Genomic DNA, 20732 nt, shown 5'->3' on the forward strand with positions numbered 1-20732 from the left:
AAGTTCCTGCCTAATAGCCTCATATTTCCCCTTTCTCCAATTAAACATTTTCCTAACTTGTCTGCCCCTATCACTCTCCAATGCTATGGTAAAGGAGATAGAATGGTGATCACTATCTCCAAAATGCTCTCCCACTGAGAGACCTGACACCTGACCAGGTTCATTTCCAAATACCAAATCAAGTACAGCCTCTCCTCTTGTAGGCTTATCTACATTTTGTGTCAGGAAACCTTCCTGAACATACCTAACAAACTCCACCCACCTAAACCCCTTGGTTTAGTGAGATGCAAATCAATGTTTGGAAAATTAAAATCTCCATGATAATCCTGTTATTATTAAACCTTTCCAGAATCTGTCTCCCTATCTGTTCCTCGATGTCCCTGTTACTATTGGGTAGTCTATAAAAAAACACCCAGTAGAGTTATTGACTCCTTCCTGTTTCTAACTTCCACCCACAGAGACACAGTAGACAATCTCTTCATGACCTCCTCCTTTCCTGCAGCCATGACACTATCTCTGATCAACAGTGCCACGCCCCCTCCTCTTTTGCCTCCCTCCCTGTCCTTTCTGAAACATCTAAAGCCTGGCACTTGAAGTAACCATTCCTGTCCTTGAGCCATCCAAGTCTCTGTAATGGCCACAACGTCATAGCTCCAGGTACTGATCCACGTTCAACCACTTTGTTCATGATGTTTTTTGCATTAAAATAGACACATCTCAAACCATTAGTTTGAGCGTGTTCCTTCTATATAACCTGCCTAACTTCCCTCTCGCACTGTCTGCAAGCTTTCTCTATTTGTGAGCCAACGGCCCCTTCCGCCATCTCTTCAGTTCGGTTCCCACCCACCCCCAGCAATTCTAGTTTAAAATCTCCCCAAAAGCCTTAGCAAACTTCCCTGGCAGGATATTGGTCCCACTCGGATTCAAGTGCAACCCAACCTTTTTGTACAGGTCATGCCTGTCCCAAAAGAGGTCCCAAAGATCCAGAAATCTGAATCCCTGCCCCATGCTCCAATTCCTCAGCTACGCATTTATCCTCCACCTCATTCTATTCCTATACTCACTGTCAGGTGATACAGTTAGTAATCACGAGATAAGTACCTTTGAGGTTCTGCTTCTCAACTTCCTTCCTAATTCCCTACACTCTGTTTTCAGGACCTCCTCCCTTTTCCTACCTATGTCATTGGTACCAATATTTACCACAACTTCTGGCTGTTCACCTTCCCACTTCAGAATATCACGGATGCGATCAGAAACATCCCGGATCCTGGCACCCAGGAGGCAAACTACCATCGACGTTTCTTTCCTGTGTCCACAGAATCGTCTGTCTGACCCTCTAACTATAGAGTCCCCTATTACTGCTGCCTTCTTCCTTTCCCTACTCTTCAGAGCCACAGGGCCAAACTCTGTGCCAGAGGGCTGTCCATTGTTGCTTCCCCCAGGTAGGCTGGCCCTCCCCAAACCGTACTCAAACAGGAGTACTTATTGTTAAGGGGATGGCCACAGGCATACTCTCTAGTATCTGACTCCTGCCCTTCTCTCTTCTGTCACCCGCTTATCAGTCTTCAAAGAATTCCAGCAGATTGGTCAGGCAAGATTTTCCCTTGAGAAAATCATGCTGACTATGCTCTATTTTATGCCTCTAAGCACCCTGAAACCACATCATTAACAATTGACTCCAACAACTTCCCAACCACTGAGGTCAGACTAACTAGCCAATTATTTTCTTTTTTCTGCTTTTCCTCTCCCTTCCTGAACAGTGGAGTGACATTTGCAATTTTCTAGTCTCCCGGAACAATTCCAGAATCTAGTGATTCTTGAAAGACCATGACTAATACCTCAACAATCTCTTCAGATGCTTCTTTCATGGGAAGAAACAGTGCAGCAGAAAAGAAATTACAAGCTAATTTTCTTCCTTTCACTCAATAAAATTTATTTAAATTCACTTAATTGCTTACTGATATTTTAAGTGTCCAAGTTTTTAAGGGATTTTAATTTTTTTCTTGGATCTTTAATGCTCCTGAATATTTGTGAATGCATCAAGGTATTGGCTAATATTTAATCTCCAACAGATTCTACATGTGGGGATATAGAACAACTGGGTTGCAAAACAATTCTGGAGGCATAGCCTGTCTGATTTGATTAAAAAGGCTCTTTGCAGAGCAGGGCTCCCTTAGCAGCTAGTGAAGGTTACCCATTCAAAGTTTGTACCTGACCCATTCTCGAAATGCTTGGGCTTCAGTGGAAAATTAGTATGCATCGAGTTATAGATGCCTTGGCATCTCCTATAATCAAAGAGTATTGCTCTTTAAACTCACACGAAACAGATCTCATTTCACACCTCCACTATTTGCCCACTACCTACACACTCCTCCCACTGGTTCTTGTCTCCAACTACTCCCCACTGCCCTCAGCAATACCATCTCTCCCTTGATTCCATGCTCCATCTTCCTCTCCTATCAGGTCTCCAGCATTTTCAGCCCTTTGTCATTTCTCCCTATTACATCCCAGCTTCTGGCACTATTCCCACTCTGCTCTTCTCTCAGTTCTTACCAGTTCTTACTCTATTCCTTTCCTTCATGTTTTTAGACTGGCCATCTCCCTTCTATCTTCCAACCAGATGAAAGGTCTTGATCCAAAATGTTGGCTATCCATTTCCTCCCCTTGATATGAGAGTTCCTCTTGTGTGTTGTGTTTTGTGTCAGATTCCATTTTGGATCTATACAAAACAGATGCACTGGGTTGTGGCCCTGGCAGGCAGTTGATACCACTGAAGCGGTCTTCCAGCATGAATATGGGGCAGATTGTACTGGTGATCAATGCTAAGAAAAGTCAGACCTAGTAGAAAACTGAGCCAGGCACAGCTGATATTTACCAGTTGTACACTGAATGATGCATGTTCATTCTTTACTGACACAAAATGGAGCTAATGTTTGCTCTTCACTGATCATTGACATCATTCAGGAATCAACAATAGGAAGGCAATTGAAGCGTGAGATGACAATGAGATGGCATTTCTGTACAAAGTTTGGTATCCCTTCAGTGACTTAATGTGAGACCACTTCTTCAGGCAGGAGTTCATCATGTCACAATTTGGGCTGTTCCTGAAGTCTCACTTGCGGTGCTGGAGGCCACATTTCCTCTGGCTTGTCTTCAAGTGGTTGTCCTTGTTCTGGGGAAGGTTACTGGGATTTGCAAGGCGAACAGGAAGCTGTCAGCCGGTGACCGTGGATTACAACCTTGCAGAGTTTCAGAGTCTGCCTGTGTGCTCCACTTCGTCATAAGCTGTCGTGGAATCTAGGCTCTGAGTGAGGTGTTAGTGACAGGGCCACCTCAGTGCAGCAATGCCCTGTGAGAAACAACCGTCCTTTGAGGACTATCACGATTCTAGTGTATGGCTATCTATTTCACAGAGGACAGCGTACCCTTTGAGAAGTGAAGTTTCAGTGTATAAAAATGCAGAATAATATTTAATTTATTGTGTGTGGTAATGCATATCAATCACACTCCTTCCTGATGAATTTTCTTTCAAGTCCTAATCCAATATTAACTGAATTTTAGCGTATAAAATTTAATGTCTAGAAATCAATATTAATTCTACACTGCACCTAATTACAGATCATTGGTTTATAATTAGCTAATTGTTCTAAGTTCTATCTTGCTTAAACTTTATATTAACCAGATTTTGCAAGCAATTCTATTATTTGTTCATGCCTAATGTGTCCTTCAGCTTGTCACAGACTTACACAGCATTGAAGCAGGCCCCGAGTCCCAATTTATCCAACTTGTCTACTTGACCTAGTCCCATTTGCCCGCATTTGGCCCAAATCCTTTTGAATCTTTCCTATTCATGTTTCTGTCTAAATGTATTGAAACACTGTATTTACACCAGCCTCCACCACTTCCACTGGCAGCTTGTTTGGTATACCCACCACCATAAGTGTGAAAAAGTATGCCCTTTTAAATCACAATCAAGAAAAAATCTGCAGATCCTGGAAATCCAAACATTACACAAAAGTGCTGGAGGAATTCAGCAGGCCAGGCAGTGTCCATGGAAAAGAGTACCAACGGTGTTTCAGGCTGAAACCCTTCAGCAGGACTGGACAAAAAAAAGATGAGGAATTAGAGTTAGAAGGTGGGGTGGGGGTGAGAGGTGAAATGGGGAGGGGGAGAGGTGAAGTAAAGAGCTGGGAAGTTGATTGGTGAGAGAGATATAAGGCTGGAGAAGGGGAAATCTAATAGGACAGGACAGAAGGCCATGGAGGCATTAAAAGGGAGGTGAGCACCAGAGAGAGGTGATGGGCAGGTAAGGATAGAAAGTGAGAGGGAAATGGTAAACAAGGGGTGGGGGTGGCGGCATTACCGTAGGTTCAAGAAATCGACATTCATTCCATCAACTTGGAGGCCAGCCAGATGGAATACAAGTTGTTGTTCCTCCAACCGAAGTGTGGCCTCTTCGTGACAGTAGAGGATGCCATGGACTGACATGTCAGAATGGGAAGTGGAATCAAAAATGAGTGGCCACATGGAGATCCCACTTTTTCTGGCATACGGGATTAGATTCGTCAAGCTCCTACACTCCATCTGCCGGAAAAAGCAGGATTTTCTCGAGGTCACTGTTTTAATTCCACTTCCCATTTCCATTCCAACATATCCGTCCATAGCCTCCTCTACTGTCGCAATGAGGCCACACTCAGGTTGGAGGAGCAACACCCTATATTCCATCAGGGTAGCCTCCAACCCGATGGCATGAAAATCGATTTCTCCAACATCTGGCAAAGGCCTCCCCCCCTCCTTCACCATTCCCCATTCCTATTTACCTCTCTCACCTTGTCTCCTTACCTGCCCATCACCTCCCTTTGGTGCTCCCCCCCCTTTTCTTTCCTCCATGGCCTTCTGTCCTCTCCTAGTAGATTCCCCCTTCTCCAGCCTTCTATCTCTCTCACCAATCAACTCCCCTCCTCCCACCCTCTAACTCAGACTCTTCATCTTTTTCTCTCCAGTCCTGATGAAGGGTCTTGGCCTGAAATGTTGACTGTACTCTTTTCCATAGATGCTGCCTGGCCTGCCAAATTCCTCCAGCATTTTGTGTGTGTTACCCCTTTGAAATCATTCTTCTCTTAAACCTATGCCCTTTAGTCCAATCTTCTTCCTTCTGTTCATTTCTTCTCAAAGCTGCAACCTGCCTCTCATAAAGGGACCACACAAGAAACATAAACTTTCATATTTGTTTCACAGCTTCCCCATAGCACTTCACGTTGTGGTTTAGATTGCCCACGTAGCTATGTGGATTGGTCTAGACTGATCAGAAAACAACTAAGGCTTCATTAAAACACAAAACATATATTAAATATCACTAGTGGTCCCCAAACAGTTGAAAACTTAAAGGTTTTATGTGGCCACTTTTTTAGGTACATCCTATACCTAATAAGCAGGACACTGAGTGTATGTTCATGGTCTTTTGCTGCTGTGGCCCGTCCACTTCAAGGTTCAATGTGTTGTCTATTCGGAGATGGTCTTCAGCACACCACTGTTGTAACACGTGGCTATTTGAGTTCCTGTTGCATTCCTGTCAGCTTGAACCAGTCTGGCCATTTTCTGCTGACCTCTCTCATTGACAAAGCATTTTTGCCCACAGAACTGCCTCTCACTGGAAATTTTTTGTTTCTTGCTCCATTCTCTGTCAACTCTAGAGATTATTATTGTGCGTGAAAATCCCAGGAGATCAGCAATTTCTGAGATACTCAAACACTCCCATCTGGCAGATTAGATATTTGCATTATCGGGCGGTGTACGGGTGTACCTAATATAGTGGCCACTCAGTGTATATATTTTTCAAAAGAGAACAGTAGAGTGAAATGGAATTAGATGAGAGAGCACACAGTGAGATGTAACAATTAAAAACAATTGCACATGTTTATACTTCTGGCCACTTTTCTTCTAAGCCACTAGACTAGAGCTCATGAATTTCTAGCTCTTTGTCTTAGTAGAAAGAAAAATGTTTTCTGATAATCGAAAAATGACACCTCCTCAAAGGAGACACTTGTGACTTTTCACAAACAAGATAAAATCTGCAGATGCTGGAAATCCGAGCAACACACACAAAATGCTGGAGGAACTCAGCAGGCCAGGCAGCATCGGTGGAAAAAAGTACTGTCAACGTTTCGGGCCGAGACCCTTTGACAGGACTGCTGAAGTCCTTTTTTCCATAGAAGCTGCCTGGCCTGCTTGGTTCCTCCAGCACTGTGTGTGTGTTACTTGTGACTTTTAATTTAACTATGTCTGTCTCCCTTTGGTCTAAAAGAGCCTTTTACCTGATCCTACTGTATTCCATCGTTTTCCATGAGATGACCATTACGAATGAACCACTTCTGCCAAAGGGAAGATGTGCTGTGATTTTCAGTCCACTTTGCAGATGTTCAAGTATTCGCCTGACAATGGGAGACAGGTTAAGATGTCCCTTTATGATGGGGGGAAACGCGCCGCACATTCTGGAAGTTAGGGTAGCCATTGTGTCAATGATGGATGGATCACAAGTGAGCCATTGTCATCCTGAATGAGTAGAGCCATGCTGGCTTCATATCTGCACTTTATGGGGTAAGTAGATGGCCTCGGTACTTGTGAACAGAACTGTTTTCTGGAGTGAACAGCCAACTTCATTCTGTGGTTTCAATTGTAAGTATTGTGACAGGTGACTTCTGTCCTTGTGGTTGGGGCCATACTAGCAGACATAAGCAGAGAGCTTTAGTCCTTCTGATAGGATTGCAGTCTTAGAGGTTGCAGAAATATAGGTAGGTTTCAGTGCACTTGGAGTTTCACAATTCTTCCCCTGGATTGCAGCCTTCCTCTCTTTGATTTAAATGCATAGAGATAATATACCAATTTCAAAGGAGAGTTTCCAAATGAGTGCTGGGTGGGGATTAATGATGTGTAGTCCATATAATTCATGCATTAATTGCATATAAATGTTAATGTTTCAGAAACAGCCGTGAAAATCCTAGAGAAAAATCACATGGGATGCTAATAGCAGATAATTTTTATTTCTTAATTCTGAAAATATATTGGAAATATAAAACCAAAGATAAAACTAAACATCTAATTCTTCTTATAGGCAAATAATATTGCAGAATTAAAAATTATAACTTGACACCATCAAATTTCCGATGACATTGTGAAGAGCTTCATGGTTTTCCCAGCTTTGATGGGGTGAGGGCAGGGTGGAAAAACTGACCAAAGGATCCACTGGCAACCGAATGCCGTGCAGTACAAGTGAAAGAAAATACAAATTCTAAGGTGAAACCTACCAAATATTGAAGGGTTACTGAAGTGGCCGGACAGAGTGGACATGGAGAGAATGTTTTCAAAAGTGGGAGAGTCTGGGACTAGCAGACACAGCCTCCGAATAGAAGGATGTTCCTTCAGGAGATTCAAGATTGTTTAATGTCATTTCCAATACAGAAGTGTAAAGGAGAACAATTGTTACTCCAGATCCAATGCAACACAAAATAAACACCATAAGATAAAGATCAATATAAATACATAATAAACATATAATACAAAATGTAGATGAAGAGATTGTATGTACATAGAGTGACAGACACTAGGTACAGGTGTGTCTGTACATAAGATAACTCTAATAGGAAATGATAAAATAGTGGTGGTAGGTGGTGAGGTGGGTGGGTTAGTGAGTGGAGGTGTTGATCAGCCTTACTGCTTGGGGAAAGTAAATGATTTTGAGCCCTGTGATCCTGGTGATGTAGCATGTTAGGATGCTCTCTAGGCGCATCTGAAGAAGGAGATGAGTGTAGATGTGGACGTCCATCTCCCTTCAGCATTCTCAGGAAGAATGCATTGGTGAACTTTCTTACCTCTGTAGGATGTGTTCTGGAACTGTGAGAGATTGTGTGAGATGTGCACTTTGAAACTGCTCACGGTTTCCACTGCTGTGCCACCAGTGTAAACAGGTGTGTGAATGGTGCAAGCTGATAACCATCTCCATTGTCTTGTTGATATTGACAAAGAGGCTTTTGTCTGGTACCAGGCCTCAAATTCTTCCACCTCCTCTCCGTAGGCCATCTCGTCACTGATGGTGATGAGCCCCAGCTCTGTTATGTCACTGGTGAAATTGACCATGTGGTTACTGGGGTGTTTGACTGTTCAGTTGTGTGTGAGCAGAGTGTACACCAATGGGCTCAGCACACAGCCTGGTGGGGGGTGGGGGCACCCACTTTGAGGATGATGGGGAGGGAGGGGCAGTTGTGCATCTTGACTATCTGGGGTCTGTTGGTTAGGAAGTCCAACACCCAGTTGCACAATGGTGTATTTAGACCGAAGAGTAGGAGTTTGGTCAACAAGAACAGAGATGAGGAGCAACTTCTTTAACCAGAGGGGGGAGAATCTGTAGATTTCATCACCACAGATGGATCAATGCATTGGCTATATTTAAAGCAGAGGTTGATAAGTTCTCGATTAGTAAGGGTGGTAAAGGTTATGGGCAGAAGGCCAGAGAATGGGGTTGAGAGGGAATATGAAATAGCCATGATTGAATGGCAAAACAGACTCGACGGGCTGAATGGCCTAAATCTGCTCCTATGTCTTATGGTCTTATAGAACTTAATATACACAGAAATCCCTGAACACAATTATTTGCCATTTGTGAGTGATTTAATGTTACAAAGTAATAAAAAACTCTCATTACTTGATTGAATATCCCCATCCATTGATTTTGATTGTGCAGTGACTTCCCTGCCCCAGCATTTTGCCAGTGACACATCTTCACATTAGCTCAGGCTATTTCCTGATGCATGGCATCAAGGAGATGAACCTGAACCTGGCCTGATCTTTGGCATCTGCCCTCTCAAGCAGTAGCATCAGCAGTGGGTATTTGCTGTTTATGTCTTTGCTCAATACCCAGCACCTGCATAATATGCTCCGGCTTTAACTGAATCAGCTACTGCATCACCGATCAGGAGCTTTCTCGTCCATGGTATTCATTCAGTGTCATATCAAAACATACTGTAAGTTTAAATGAAAGGCACCAGCTGAGGGATAAATATAGGATCCTGTTCATTGAAACGAAGTGTTTCAGTCCCTTTAAGTTCTATACATCCCCTTGCTGCTGGTCACCTTCAGCCCCCAACACCCTATCCCAGTCCAATTGTGATCTCATCCCTTCCCAGCAGCCAATCATGACACCCTCTCAACCCCCTCCCAATCACTCACCATCAGGAGCTTCCAATCCTCCTCACTCATTGCACTCTTGACTGTTATACCTCTCTTGCCACCCCAGATCATGCCGTTCCCCAACCTGCAGCTTGCCTGACTTTGTTCACTCGCTCTGATGCTGTGGTTCAGAAGGAGAGAACTTTGTGCTCGCAATGTCCGCGACGCCAATTCTATTGCGTGAAGCAGGAAGCATACACGCAAAGCACGCAATGCTATTCAACAATTCTTTCTCAGTTGTTTTGCGTGTCTGTATCTACATCCCTTCTGGAAAGTGAGCCCTGTAACTTTATTCCGTACCTCGGAGGCAGGTCACTTTGACTGGGTCGAGAGGGCGTCGCTCAGGCCCTGGCTCCCCAAGTGGCATTGATCGCTTCCTTTTCCCCAGGCCACACGAATACTTCAGCTCGTCTGTTGTGAACACATATCTAATGAGGTAACGGAGTAGTCGACGGCCATCTTTCTTAGATGAATTGACAGCCTCGTCCCATTGTTTACTGGTGATATAGACTGGATAGTTGGTCAACAACTGTTTGTTCCCCTGAAAATTGAAGATAAGAAACATTTGAAAACAAGTCCATAATAACTGCACTTAACATAGGAAATCAACACTACATTTAAAACTGCTTCTTCTTTTACTCAGTATCATCAGGCAACAAAATCCTTTCAGAACTTAATGAAATTATAAAGATTACTAAAAGAATTATATAGACACACACTCAAATTGTAATGCGTTAGTAAATCAATTTTGTACTGCTTTCAGTTCAAAGAATTCCCTATATTCCCTATAGTGGAGGAAGATGGGATCGTGGCTATGACACATACAAAGCTGCTTCAATGGAATTGGTTTATTATTATCAAATATACCAAACACAGAGAAAAACTTTACTTGTATACTGTTGATACAGATCAGATCAATACACAGTCCATTAAGGTAGAGCCAGGGAACACAATAATGCAGAATAAAGAATGCTACAGAGAAATGCAGGTGAACAATAAGGTGCAAATTCACAAGGTAGATTGTGAATTCAAGAATCCAACTAGGGAACAACTTAATAATGTTATAACACCGTGTAGAAGCTGTCCTTAAGCCTGGTGGCATGTGCTTTCAAGCTTTTGTACCTTCTGCCCAGTGGAAGAGGGGAGAAGAGGGAATGTCAATTCAGAACAAAACGGTGGACATCACTGTGACTCTGTACAGAGTGCCGCTCAGCCCATGTCTGAAGTACAATGTCCCTCCGACATGACAGGTTATGGAATAAGGCCCACAGGACAGCAACAAGAATAATGCCTAGCTTTACTTATCTAAAGATATTCAAAGGTTCTTACACCTTTTGCTGGGCTTAGTTGCAACAATGTACAACGCAAAACAGATAAAATGAAAGCACATGACTTATTGGATCAAAAACTGAGCTCTTAGACTAACCCAAAATTCTTCAGAAATACAAACTGTTACTGTCAAATCATACAGTCATTAGTCACTGAGGTCATATTTGGGAATTACCATATCCTTTAACCATAATTTAAATTACAAACAATATTTAGAAATCCTGGATGTATTACTTGCTAACGCACTGAAAGCTGACACAGAATTAACCAGTGTTAAGATAGAACATTAAAGTACACAATAGGCCTTTCGGCCCATGATGTTGTATCTACATATTAACCTTCTCTAAGGTCAATCTAACTCTTCCCTCCTACATAACTCTCCATTTTTCTATCATGCATGTGCCTATCTAAGAGTTTCTTCAATGCCCCTGATGTAGCTGCTTCTACCAGTCCCCTGGCAGAGCATTCCATATATCCACAGCCCATGTGTGAAGAACTTACTGAGAAGGAAAAAAATTAAAACAAAACTAAAGAAAACACAGCTCACGCAATCACAGTGTTACAGATAATTGTCAAAGAAGCAGGACCACAAGGTCCTGGGGATTACTGCCTGTGCCATGTGATAGTGAGCATAGAAATAGAGTGAGGTGGAGGATAAATGCGTGGCTGAGGGATTGGAGCAGGGGGCAGGTATTCAGATTTCTGGATCATTGGGATCTCTTTTGGGGTAGGTGTGACCTGTACAATAAGGATGGGTTGCACTTGAATCCGAGGGGAACCAATATCCTGGCGGGGAGGTTTGCTAAGGCTGTTAGGGACAGTTTAAACTAGAATTACTGGAGGAAGGGGTGGTTGGCTCACAAATAGAGAAAGTTTGTAGGCAGTGTGAGAGAGAGGATAAGCAGGTGATAGGGAAGGGATGCACTCAGGCTGATGGTTTAAGATGTGTCTATTTTAATGCAAGGAGTATCATGAAGAAAGAGGATGAGATTGGAGCATGGATCAGTACTTGCAGCTGTGGTATTTTGGCCATTACAGAGACTTGGATGGCTCAGGGGCTTGGATGGTTACTTTGACTGCCACGCTTTAGATGTTTCAGAAAGGACAGGGAGGGAGGCAAAAGAGGTGGGGGTGTGGCACTGCTGATCAGAGATAGTGTCACGGCTGCAGAAAAGGAGGAGGTCATGGAGAGATTGTCTACGGAGTCTCTGTGGGTGGAAGTTAGAAACAGGAAGGAGTCAATAACTCTACTGGGTGTTTTTTATAGGCCCAATATAGGGACATTGAGAAGCAGATAAGGAGACAGATTCTGGAGTGGTGTAATAATAACAGGGTTGTCATGATGGGAGATTTTCATTTCCCCATTATTGATTGGCATCTTCCTAGAGCAAGGGATTCAGATGGGGTGGAGTTTGTTAGATGTGTTCAGGAAGGTTTCTTGACACAATATGTAGATAAGCCTACAAGAGGAGAGGCTGCACTTGATTTGGTATTTGGAAATGAACCTGGTCAGATGTTAGGTCTCTCAGTGGGAGAGCATTTTGGAGATAGTGATCACAACTCTATCTCCTTTACCATAGCATTGGAGAGGGATAGGAACAGGCAAGTTAGGAAAATGCTTAATTGGAGTAAGGGGTAATATGAGGCTATCAGGCGGGAACTTGGAAGTATAAATTGGGAACAGATGTTCTCACGGAATTGTATGGCAAGAATGTGGCAAATGTTCAGGGGATATTTGCATGGCGTTCTGCATAGGTACATTGCAGTGAGACAGCGAAAGGATATTAGGGTACAGGAACTGTGGTGTACAAAGGCTGTTGAAAATCTAGTCAAGAGGAAAATAAAAGCTTAAAAAGGTTCAAAAAACTAGGTAATGATAGAGATCTAGAAAATTATAAGGCTAGCAGGAAGGAGTTTAAGAATGAAATTAGGAGAGCCAAAAGGGGTCAAGAGAAGGCCTTGGCGAGCAGGATTAGGGAAAAACCCCAAGGCATTATATAAGTATGTGAAGAGGAAGAGGATAAGATGTGAGAGAATAGGACCAATCGAGTGTGACTGTGGAAAATGTGTATGGAACCGGAGGTGATAGAGGAAGTACTTAATGAATATTTTGTTTCAGTATTCTCTACGGAAAAGGATCTTGGCAATTTTAGGAATGACCTATAGTGGACTGAAAAGCTTGAGCATATAAACATTAAGAAAGGGGATGTGCTGGAGCTTTTGGAAAGCATCAATTTGGATAAGTCACAGGGACCAGATGAGATATACCCTAGGTTACTGTTGGAGACAAGGCAAGAGATTGCTGAACCTCTAGCAATGATCTTTTCATCATCAATAGGGAAAGGAGAGGTTCCAGAGGATTGGAGGGTTGCAGATGTTGTTCCCTTATTCTAGAAATGGAGTAGAGATAACCCAGGAAATTATAGACTAGTGAGTCTTACTTCAGAGGTTGATAAGTTGATGGAGAAGATCCTGAGAGGCAGGATTTATGAACATTTGGAGAGGCATAATATGATTAGGAATAGTCAGCATGGCTTTGTCAAAGGCAGGTTGTGCCTTACGAGCCTGATTGAATTTTTTGAGGATGTGACTAAACGCATTGATGAAGGTAGAGCAATAGATGTAGTGTATATGGATTTCAGCAAGGCATTTGATAAGGTACCCCATACAAGGCTTATAGAGGAAATAAGGAGGCAAGGGATCCAAGATGACATTGCTTTGTGGATCCAGAACTGGCTTGCCCATTGAAGGCAAAGGGTTGTTGTAGACAGGTCATAGTCTGCATGGAGGTCAGTGACCAGTGGTGTGCCTCGGGGATCTGTTCTGCGATCTCTCTATTTATGATTTTTATAAATTATCTGGATGAGAAAGTGGAGGGATGGGTTAGTATATTTGCTGATGATGCAAAGGTTGGGGGTGTTGTGAATCGTGTGGAGGGCTGTCTGAGGTTACAGAGGGACATCAATAGGATGCAAAACTCAGCTGAGAGTGGCATATTGAGTTCAACCCAAATATGTGTGAGGTGCTTCATTTTGGTAGGTCAAATATGATGGCAGAATATAGTATTAATGATAAGACTCTTGACGGTGTGGAGGATCAGAGAGATCTTGGGGTCTGAGTCCATAGGATGCTCAAGGCAGCTGCGCAGGTTGACTCTGTGGTTAAGAAGGTGTATAGTTTATTGGCCTTCATCAATCGTGGAATTGAAATTAGGAGCTGAGAGGTAATGTTGCAGCTATATAGGACCCTGGTCAGACCCCACTTGGAGTACTGTGCTCAGTTCAGGTCGCCTCACTACAGGAAGGATGTGGAAACTATAGAAAGAGTGCAGAGGAGATTTACAAGGATGTTGCCTGGATTGGAGAGCATGCCTTATGAGAATAGGTTGAGTGAACTTGGCCTTTTCTCCTTGGAGCGACAGAGAATGAAAGGGTGACCTGATAGAAGTGTACAAGCTGATGAGAGGCATTGATCTTGTGGATAGTCAGAGGCTTTTTCCCCAGGGCTGAAATGGCTAACACGAGAGGGCACAGTTTTAAGGTGCTTGGAAGTAGGTACAGAGGAGATGTCAGGGGTAAGTTTTTTTTTTACACAGAGAGTGGTGAGTGCGTGGAATGGGCTGCCGGCGATGGTGGTGGAGGCAGATACAATAAGATTTTTTAAGAGACTCTGGATAGGTACATGGAGCATAGAAAAATTGAGGGCTATGGGGAACCCTCAGTAATTTCTAAAGTAAGTACATGCTTGGCACAGCATTGTGGGCCGAAGAGCCTGTATTGTGCTGTTGCTTTTCCACGTTCTTCTGCATGCTAAGAAAAAACATCAGATACTGAAAGTCTGAAATAAAGCAGGAAATGCTGGACGTTCCCAGCAGTCAGGCTGTACCTGTGGTGACAGAAGCTGCAGTTATGCTTCCGAGTGAAATTGACATTTAATGAGATCGCTCTCTCTAAACCACAAGAGCGTATCATGAAGTTGTTCTTTCTCGAAAGTACTTACCTCTGGTGGCTGCTCCTCTGAGACTGGTTGAACAAGTTGGTTGTGATGCTGAAGGACAGTCTTGTAATAATCGAGAACAGTCTGGCAGGGCACTGCATAGATTAAAATCATTTCAAATAATCACCTAATACAATCATGAAATATTAATAGAATGAAAGACTACTTCATCATTCAACTAGGTGAAATCTTACAAAGATTAAAAGGTTATTTTCAGGACTATCCAATTATAATAATTATAAGATGCTAACCAGATGACTTTCCTTACTCTTACAGCATATTCCAGACACACTTAACTCCCAGCAAGGAAGAGCTTCTGTTAATAACAAGTTATCGACAAACCTCTGTGAAGTTATTGCATCATGGGACATCTGTGAAGATTGATATCATTCAGATAAAATTAAAGTCTTGTAAAATCTGGCCCATTAAAGCAGAACTTACAGTAAATTTTCTTTGCCTTACACTGTGAATAGTAACAGCTGTGAGCATTGTACCATACAACTGCCAGTTTTACAAATGAAATAGGCCAAGAGGTACGTTTGTAGAACACGTGTATTGTTGCGGAGTTACTAGAATCTCATGAGAAAGTACTGTGTTGTCAAGATTTAGAATTAGTGCATAGAACAAAAGAATGCAAGAAAATAAGAGCAGTTGATCACTCAGCCCCTTGTCTGTCCTGTCACTGAATTACGATCATGACCGATACCTCCTGTTTTGTATCAGTTCTCCATAACCCTCAATTCATTGACCTTTATCTATCTCCACCTTCAATGTATCTAGTGACCTGTCTTCCACCACCCCCTGGGACAGGTTATTCCACTGATTCATTGCTCTCGGAAAGGAAAGGAGAAACCAGATCACATTAAACCATCCCAGTTTCATCTTGTCAACAAATTAGTGCCACGGTCACAGCACCCAGGGTAAAATGTGTGCTTGACCAAACTGCAACTATTGCATTTCGTGTTTCCAAGGAAAGTACTCCTGTAACATTAGCTTCTGTCCTAAAATTGAACTGATTTCCTAAAATTAAATCTGATATTCTAACACGTGATAAAATCGATATTTAAGAAGATTCATTTCAATCACAGAATTTCCCCTCTGCCTATAAAATAATTGGTGTAAAAGGTGATAACAGTTGTCATCTACCGTGGCTATGGTGGAACTGTAATAGAAAGACTGGTTTAAGCACTACATACCTGGAATGTTATCCAAGGTTCTCCTCAGCTCCTCATTTTCCTGTTGGAGTAAAACTACTTCCTGTTCCAGCTCTTGGCACCTCTGACAGTAGCCATCCTCTTCTTCCTCCTCAGGAAATGTTGATGACGGATGGACATGAGATTCTGATGTTGCTGGGGATGTCCACCCTCCCATCGTGTGGGTAGGAGATGTGGAAAGTGGATCCATTTCTGTCATGTGACTGCACTCACTTCCTTCTACATTACTCTGTGAAGGTCGCCCTCCAGTCAGGAGGTAACTTTGAAGGGAATCAGTAAATACCCGTAGCAAGGCTGAGGTCTGATGTCTCTTCTGCACATACTCCAGTTCCATCTCGGGGTTGCCTGCTGTCTGTGGCTGCACGGGGTCACCTCGGACAAGTTGGCACTGTCCTGTGTGCTCATCATAACATCCACTCTCCCTTTTCACACATGAAATAACTTGAGGGTGGCTGGTGTCCAGAAGTTTTCCATTGTCCTTCAGGAGAGTCAGGACTCGACTGCATTGTTGTGCAAAGGCATCAAGTATTAAGCGGCTCTCTGTGGCGCAACAGAAAAACACAATGTTCTACAAATTAGCAAGAGCAAAGTCTTCTGATCGGCCACCACATCTCCTCCCCAACCTTCTATTTCTTCACCCAACTAATTGTCTTACCATGGCTTCCATTGCTCTAGACCAGGGTTTTTCAACCGGGGTTCCATGGAACCCTAGGGTTCTGCGAGTGATTGTGATTAAAAAAATAACTAGCTTTTTTTGAACTTCATGCAACGTGCAATGGTAGCACTCACAGTGGTGGGTCGTGACCAAGCAGACCCATTAGCAATCTTGTTAGAGATCCCTCAGCACAGAGTGACAGTGCACAGTAGGACTGTGTTTATCTGTTTGAGTCCATTCTCAGTTTTGATGTGAGATAGGGAAGGCCATTGATGACTGGTTAGTGCTGTATTGCATGGAGGGGAGTTTGCTTGACTGATGAGGAGTGTGAAGCGTGTTTTCCAAGCACTGAATGGTCTTGGCCAACTTGGGCTGTGACGTCAGCCTCTCCCTCCTGAATTACATCCCCCAACTTCCCGTTACGCACAGCTGACTGACTTATGGAAGCAAACAAACTCTATAAGTGTAGTAGAAATCTGGACAGAGAATTTCACTCTAAAGAAGGAATTTTTATGTGCCATAGCTCAGCTGTTGTTGTAAACATTGCAAAATATGGATTGCGTAGGTTAGAAGTGAATTGTATTGTGAAGTTTTTGAGGTTTTCTCATTCATTTACTATGTCACTCTTTTTAATATTTTATTAACCCCTGCTTTGGCTTATGGTTTTTAGTAACTTTACTATTCAACATTGTCAATAAATTTTCATGTTGTAAATTGCATTAATTAATATCAATTTACAAAAAAAACTGCAGATGCTGGAAATGTGACATAAATGTACTGAGTACGTTGACTTGGAAATACAGTGCGTTAAGTCAGTTATTTGACAGACATTTGTTATGTTTACCTTATGAGTTTTTTTTTAAACATTTGTGAAAGGGAAAGAAAGAGATTAATTTCAAGAATGGTAAACTAGGTTTAGCAATCTGGTTTTTTCAAGAAAGGTTGGCTAAAAATTCCTTCTCTACTCAAAAGAGCAATGACAATTATTTTGGGATTATTATATCTACAACTTATTGATTATGCTACTATACCGTGAGCTGCAGGTATCATAACTTCTATGCAAGGGTTCCCAGAGACCTGAAAATTATTTCAAGGGTTCCTCCAGGGCAAAAAGGTTGAGAAAGGCTGCTCTGCACGGAGAAGTGGTTAAACGCTGGAAGTTTGGAAATGCGTTATGCTCACTGATATCACTTAACTGATAGACAAATCAACACTGAATCCCATCCCCAATGGAATGATTTGCTAAGACAATTCTGGCTTCCCGTTTAACACTAATAGATAGACACTCAACCACCATTATTCTGAACCTGAGAAACCACCACATTGATTAATCCTACAGGATACAGGTTTCTTTTTAGATTAAGCCTACATACATTACAACAGCCTATGATCAGTACATGCACTGAACTTGCAGCAACATCTTTGTTACCATAATGCAATAATTATTCGGCAGATAACTGCACTCACCATAATTCTATCAAATGATAGCACCCACTGCATACACTCTAGTCTGTTTAATTTAAAGTTGATCACTCATATTTTTTGAGCAAATTATTTTTTAGAACAAGAAGTAACCAAGTTATCAGAGGTAGAATGGGGATATTTCTTACTGAATTTCAGTAAGGTATAAATAATAAAAGATTTGTCTTCAGTTTGAGAGGATATGACTTGTATATTCAAGATGGAGATCAATTAATTTTTAGATATTAAGAGAATCTAAGCATATCAAAGCAGGGAAGTATTGCTGAATTAAAAATTTGCCATGATTTCACTGAGTTGTGGAGCTCACGTGGCGGGGTGGTGGGGGGAGGGGGTCTAATACCTCATATCTGTTTCTATTGATTATGTTCTTTTGTTCACTAGCTGCTGTCGGTGTGGTTCCAGCTGCTGCTAGGATTTGGGCACAGCTGCTTCCCTTCTGGGATTGACATCGACCTTCGTCCGTGCTGGAACTCCATCCTATCTTTGAGCTGCTCTGGTTTGAGTTGGAGTGATTCCAATTCCTCTTGGATTGGTGTAGTCCTCTACTAGAATGACTCCAGCTCCAATTCTTGTTGGCATGAAGTCATCAACTGGTCTACAGATCTTGACAGGAGTTAGCAGTTTAGTGCCAATGCCATGTTGAGGGCAGCGTAGTGCCTTGGACACAAGCCCATTTATAGTTACTGCTCACAGTGCAGCAGGTGAGATCTTATAGTCATTTGATTGCATTGTAATTAAAGTAGAATAAGAGTAAGATTAAAACGGGAACCATTAACTGACTGCAGTGAAAGGACCATTGAAAAAATAGTGACTGTAGAGTGATTTGGTCACATTGAAATACTGTACATTATATTCAAATGGGTTGGCATGTGGCCTAGTGGATAAGGCATCAAGTCTAGTAATCTGAAGGTCACTGGTTCGAGCCTCAGCTGAGGCAGCATGTTGTGTCCTTGAGCAAGGCACTTAACAACACATTGCTTTTCTGCGACACCGGTGCCAAGCTGCTTGGGTCCTAGTGCCCTTCCCTTGGACAACATCGGTGGCGTGGAGAGCGGAAGGCTTGCAGCTTGGGCAACTGCCGGTCTCCCATACAACCCTGCCCAGGCCTGCACCCTAGAAAAACCTTCCAAGGCACAAATACATGGTCTCACAAGACTAACGGATGCCTATACATATTCAAATAAGTTAATTATCTCTTTTTAGTGATAAGCAATCAAAATACAAGCTTGCTGATCTGGGTCACTCCCCACAAAAATATCACAAACACAAAATACTGCTGATGCTACAACCTAAGATAAAAGTGAGTGCTGGAATTCCTCAGTAGGGCAGAGAGTGACTGTGAAGAAAGACAATCGCACTAGAACATGGTGACCTTCCATCACTAATGCAGGTAGACCTGCCGAACATTTACAAAATTTATCCAATGAGTATGGGTTTATAGATGAAAAATAAATGCTGGGTATGCACATCTGTAAAGATATAAGGTGAAATAATATATTGGGTGTAAGCCCTTCCTCAGAGCTCAAGAATGGGAATTTTATTTTATTACCACATTTATTCTTTGTAATTTCTAAAATTTAATAAATAAATAATATTTTTAAAAAGAGAATGGGAATAAGTGAGTCCTATAATGAAACCAAATGAACAAAGGGGAAAAGCCCTTAGAGTTTGCTTTCTCTGTCACCAAGTGAGAACTGCCGGTTTGGAGAATTTATGTTTATCTCCTCATTTAGCTGAGAGTCAAAAGTAAACAGAAAATACAAAAAAAAACTGCAGACGCTGGAAATGTGATAAAAATGTACTGTGTACGTTGACTTGGGAATACAGTGGTTAAGTAGAATGTGAAAAGAACAGTTTCGCATAACACTGCTGTCTGTTGATCATAACCAACATATCACACTCTTAACTCATTTGCAAATGCCCTTACTTGAAAAGACTATACACTGCCTGCATAAAACTTCTGAAAGATAGTTGAACTGAAGCAGGTGTCATTACACAATTTACAAAAATGGGACTGAAAAAGATCTTCACTGTACGCTATGCAAATAACTGGAGAAAAATACATTAGTGATTCTGTACAGCTATTATTCTGCAAAGTCATTATTTCTAGTCCAAGAGAGCTGTACTTTGGCAAGTCCACTTCATCTTTTCTTTATCTTGTCAAGTCATCATTTCCTGTTTGCAATGTAGAATTGACTCATTTTGGTCTACTGCTCTATTAATTTAACCCCATTGTACACAGATATTTTCTGCTTTACGTTGAGAGAGATGACTGAATATTTTTGACAGTCTTGAGGGTTAGGAGTTCTCCTCCCCTCCAAAGCTACTGAGAAACTACTTAGTGTTTAATCTCAGAACTAGCCCAATCTCACAATATTATTCTCATTTTCCTTGTCTTTTGCCTGATGAAGCAGAGATGAATTACCATTTATGCAAATAGATTTAAACTAGGAAAGGATTGGTAATTGGGGTTTGGGCAAGTCGGCAGAAGGTAGGGAGAGTTGTTGCGAGTTTGAGGGAAGGTTGCTGATCAGAGAAGTGGAAAGACTGAAGGCTTTCTTAATGGGCTGAAGTGAATTTTTTCCACTTTGCTGCAAGAAATGTTGTAAAGCGCCTTCATGCAGCAAAGTCTTCCCTTTCTATCTCACATTCACTGCCCGGCTTTCCAAACCCAGACAATTGCGATTAACACACTCCCAGATACACCATGGGATTTGACTTATTTATACTAATGAGGTGTCCCATGCACTAGGCAAGAAACATAGATACTCCAGTACTCGTTGCCTTAAAAACAACAATCATGTGAGGATAATTGTAACATATTTCTCATATTT

General features: G+C 42.1%; 1 protein-coding gene across 2 annotated transcripts in view; it reads right to left on the reverse strand.

Moving 5' to 3' along the window:
• The window catches only part of LOC132404715 (BEN domain-containing protein 4), a 62664-nt gene that overhangs the window by 9334 nt on the left and 32598 nt on the right, over positions 1–20732 (reverse strand). Inside the window, exons 2-5 of one of the 2 annotated variants that reach the window (XM_059989110.1) lie at positions 15744–16301; positions 14551–14642; positions 9523–9763; positions 6914–6997 (exon numbers count right to left, since the gene is read on the reverse strand). In XM_059989110.1, coding sequence (XP_059845093.1) covers positions 6969–6997; positions 9523–9763; positions 14551–14642; positions 15744–16301 — 920 coding nt within the window. In that variant the 3' untranslated portion in view covers positions 6914–6968. Of the gene's footprint in view, positions 1–6913; positions 6998–9522; positions 9764–14550; positions 14643–15743; positions 16302–20732 lie in introns of those variants that run through there. The other variant, XM_059989109.1, reaches the window with a different exon arrangement.

Source organism: Hypanus sabinus, chromosome 14, assembly GCF_030144855.1.
Source record: "Hypanus sabinus isolate sHypSab1 chromosome 14, sHypSab1.hap1, whole genome shotgun sequence".
NCBI classification, from domain to species: Eukaryota; Metazoa; Chordata; class Chondrichthyes; order Myliobatiformes; family Dasyatidae; genus Hypanus; species Hypanus sabinus.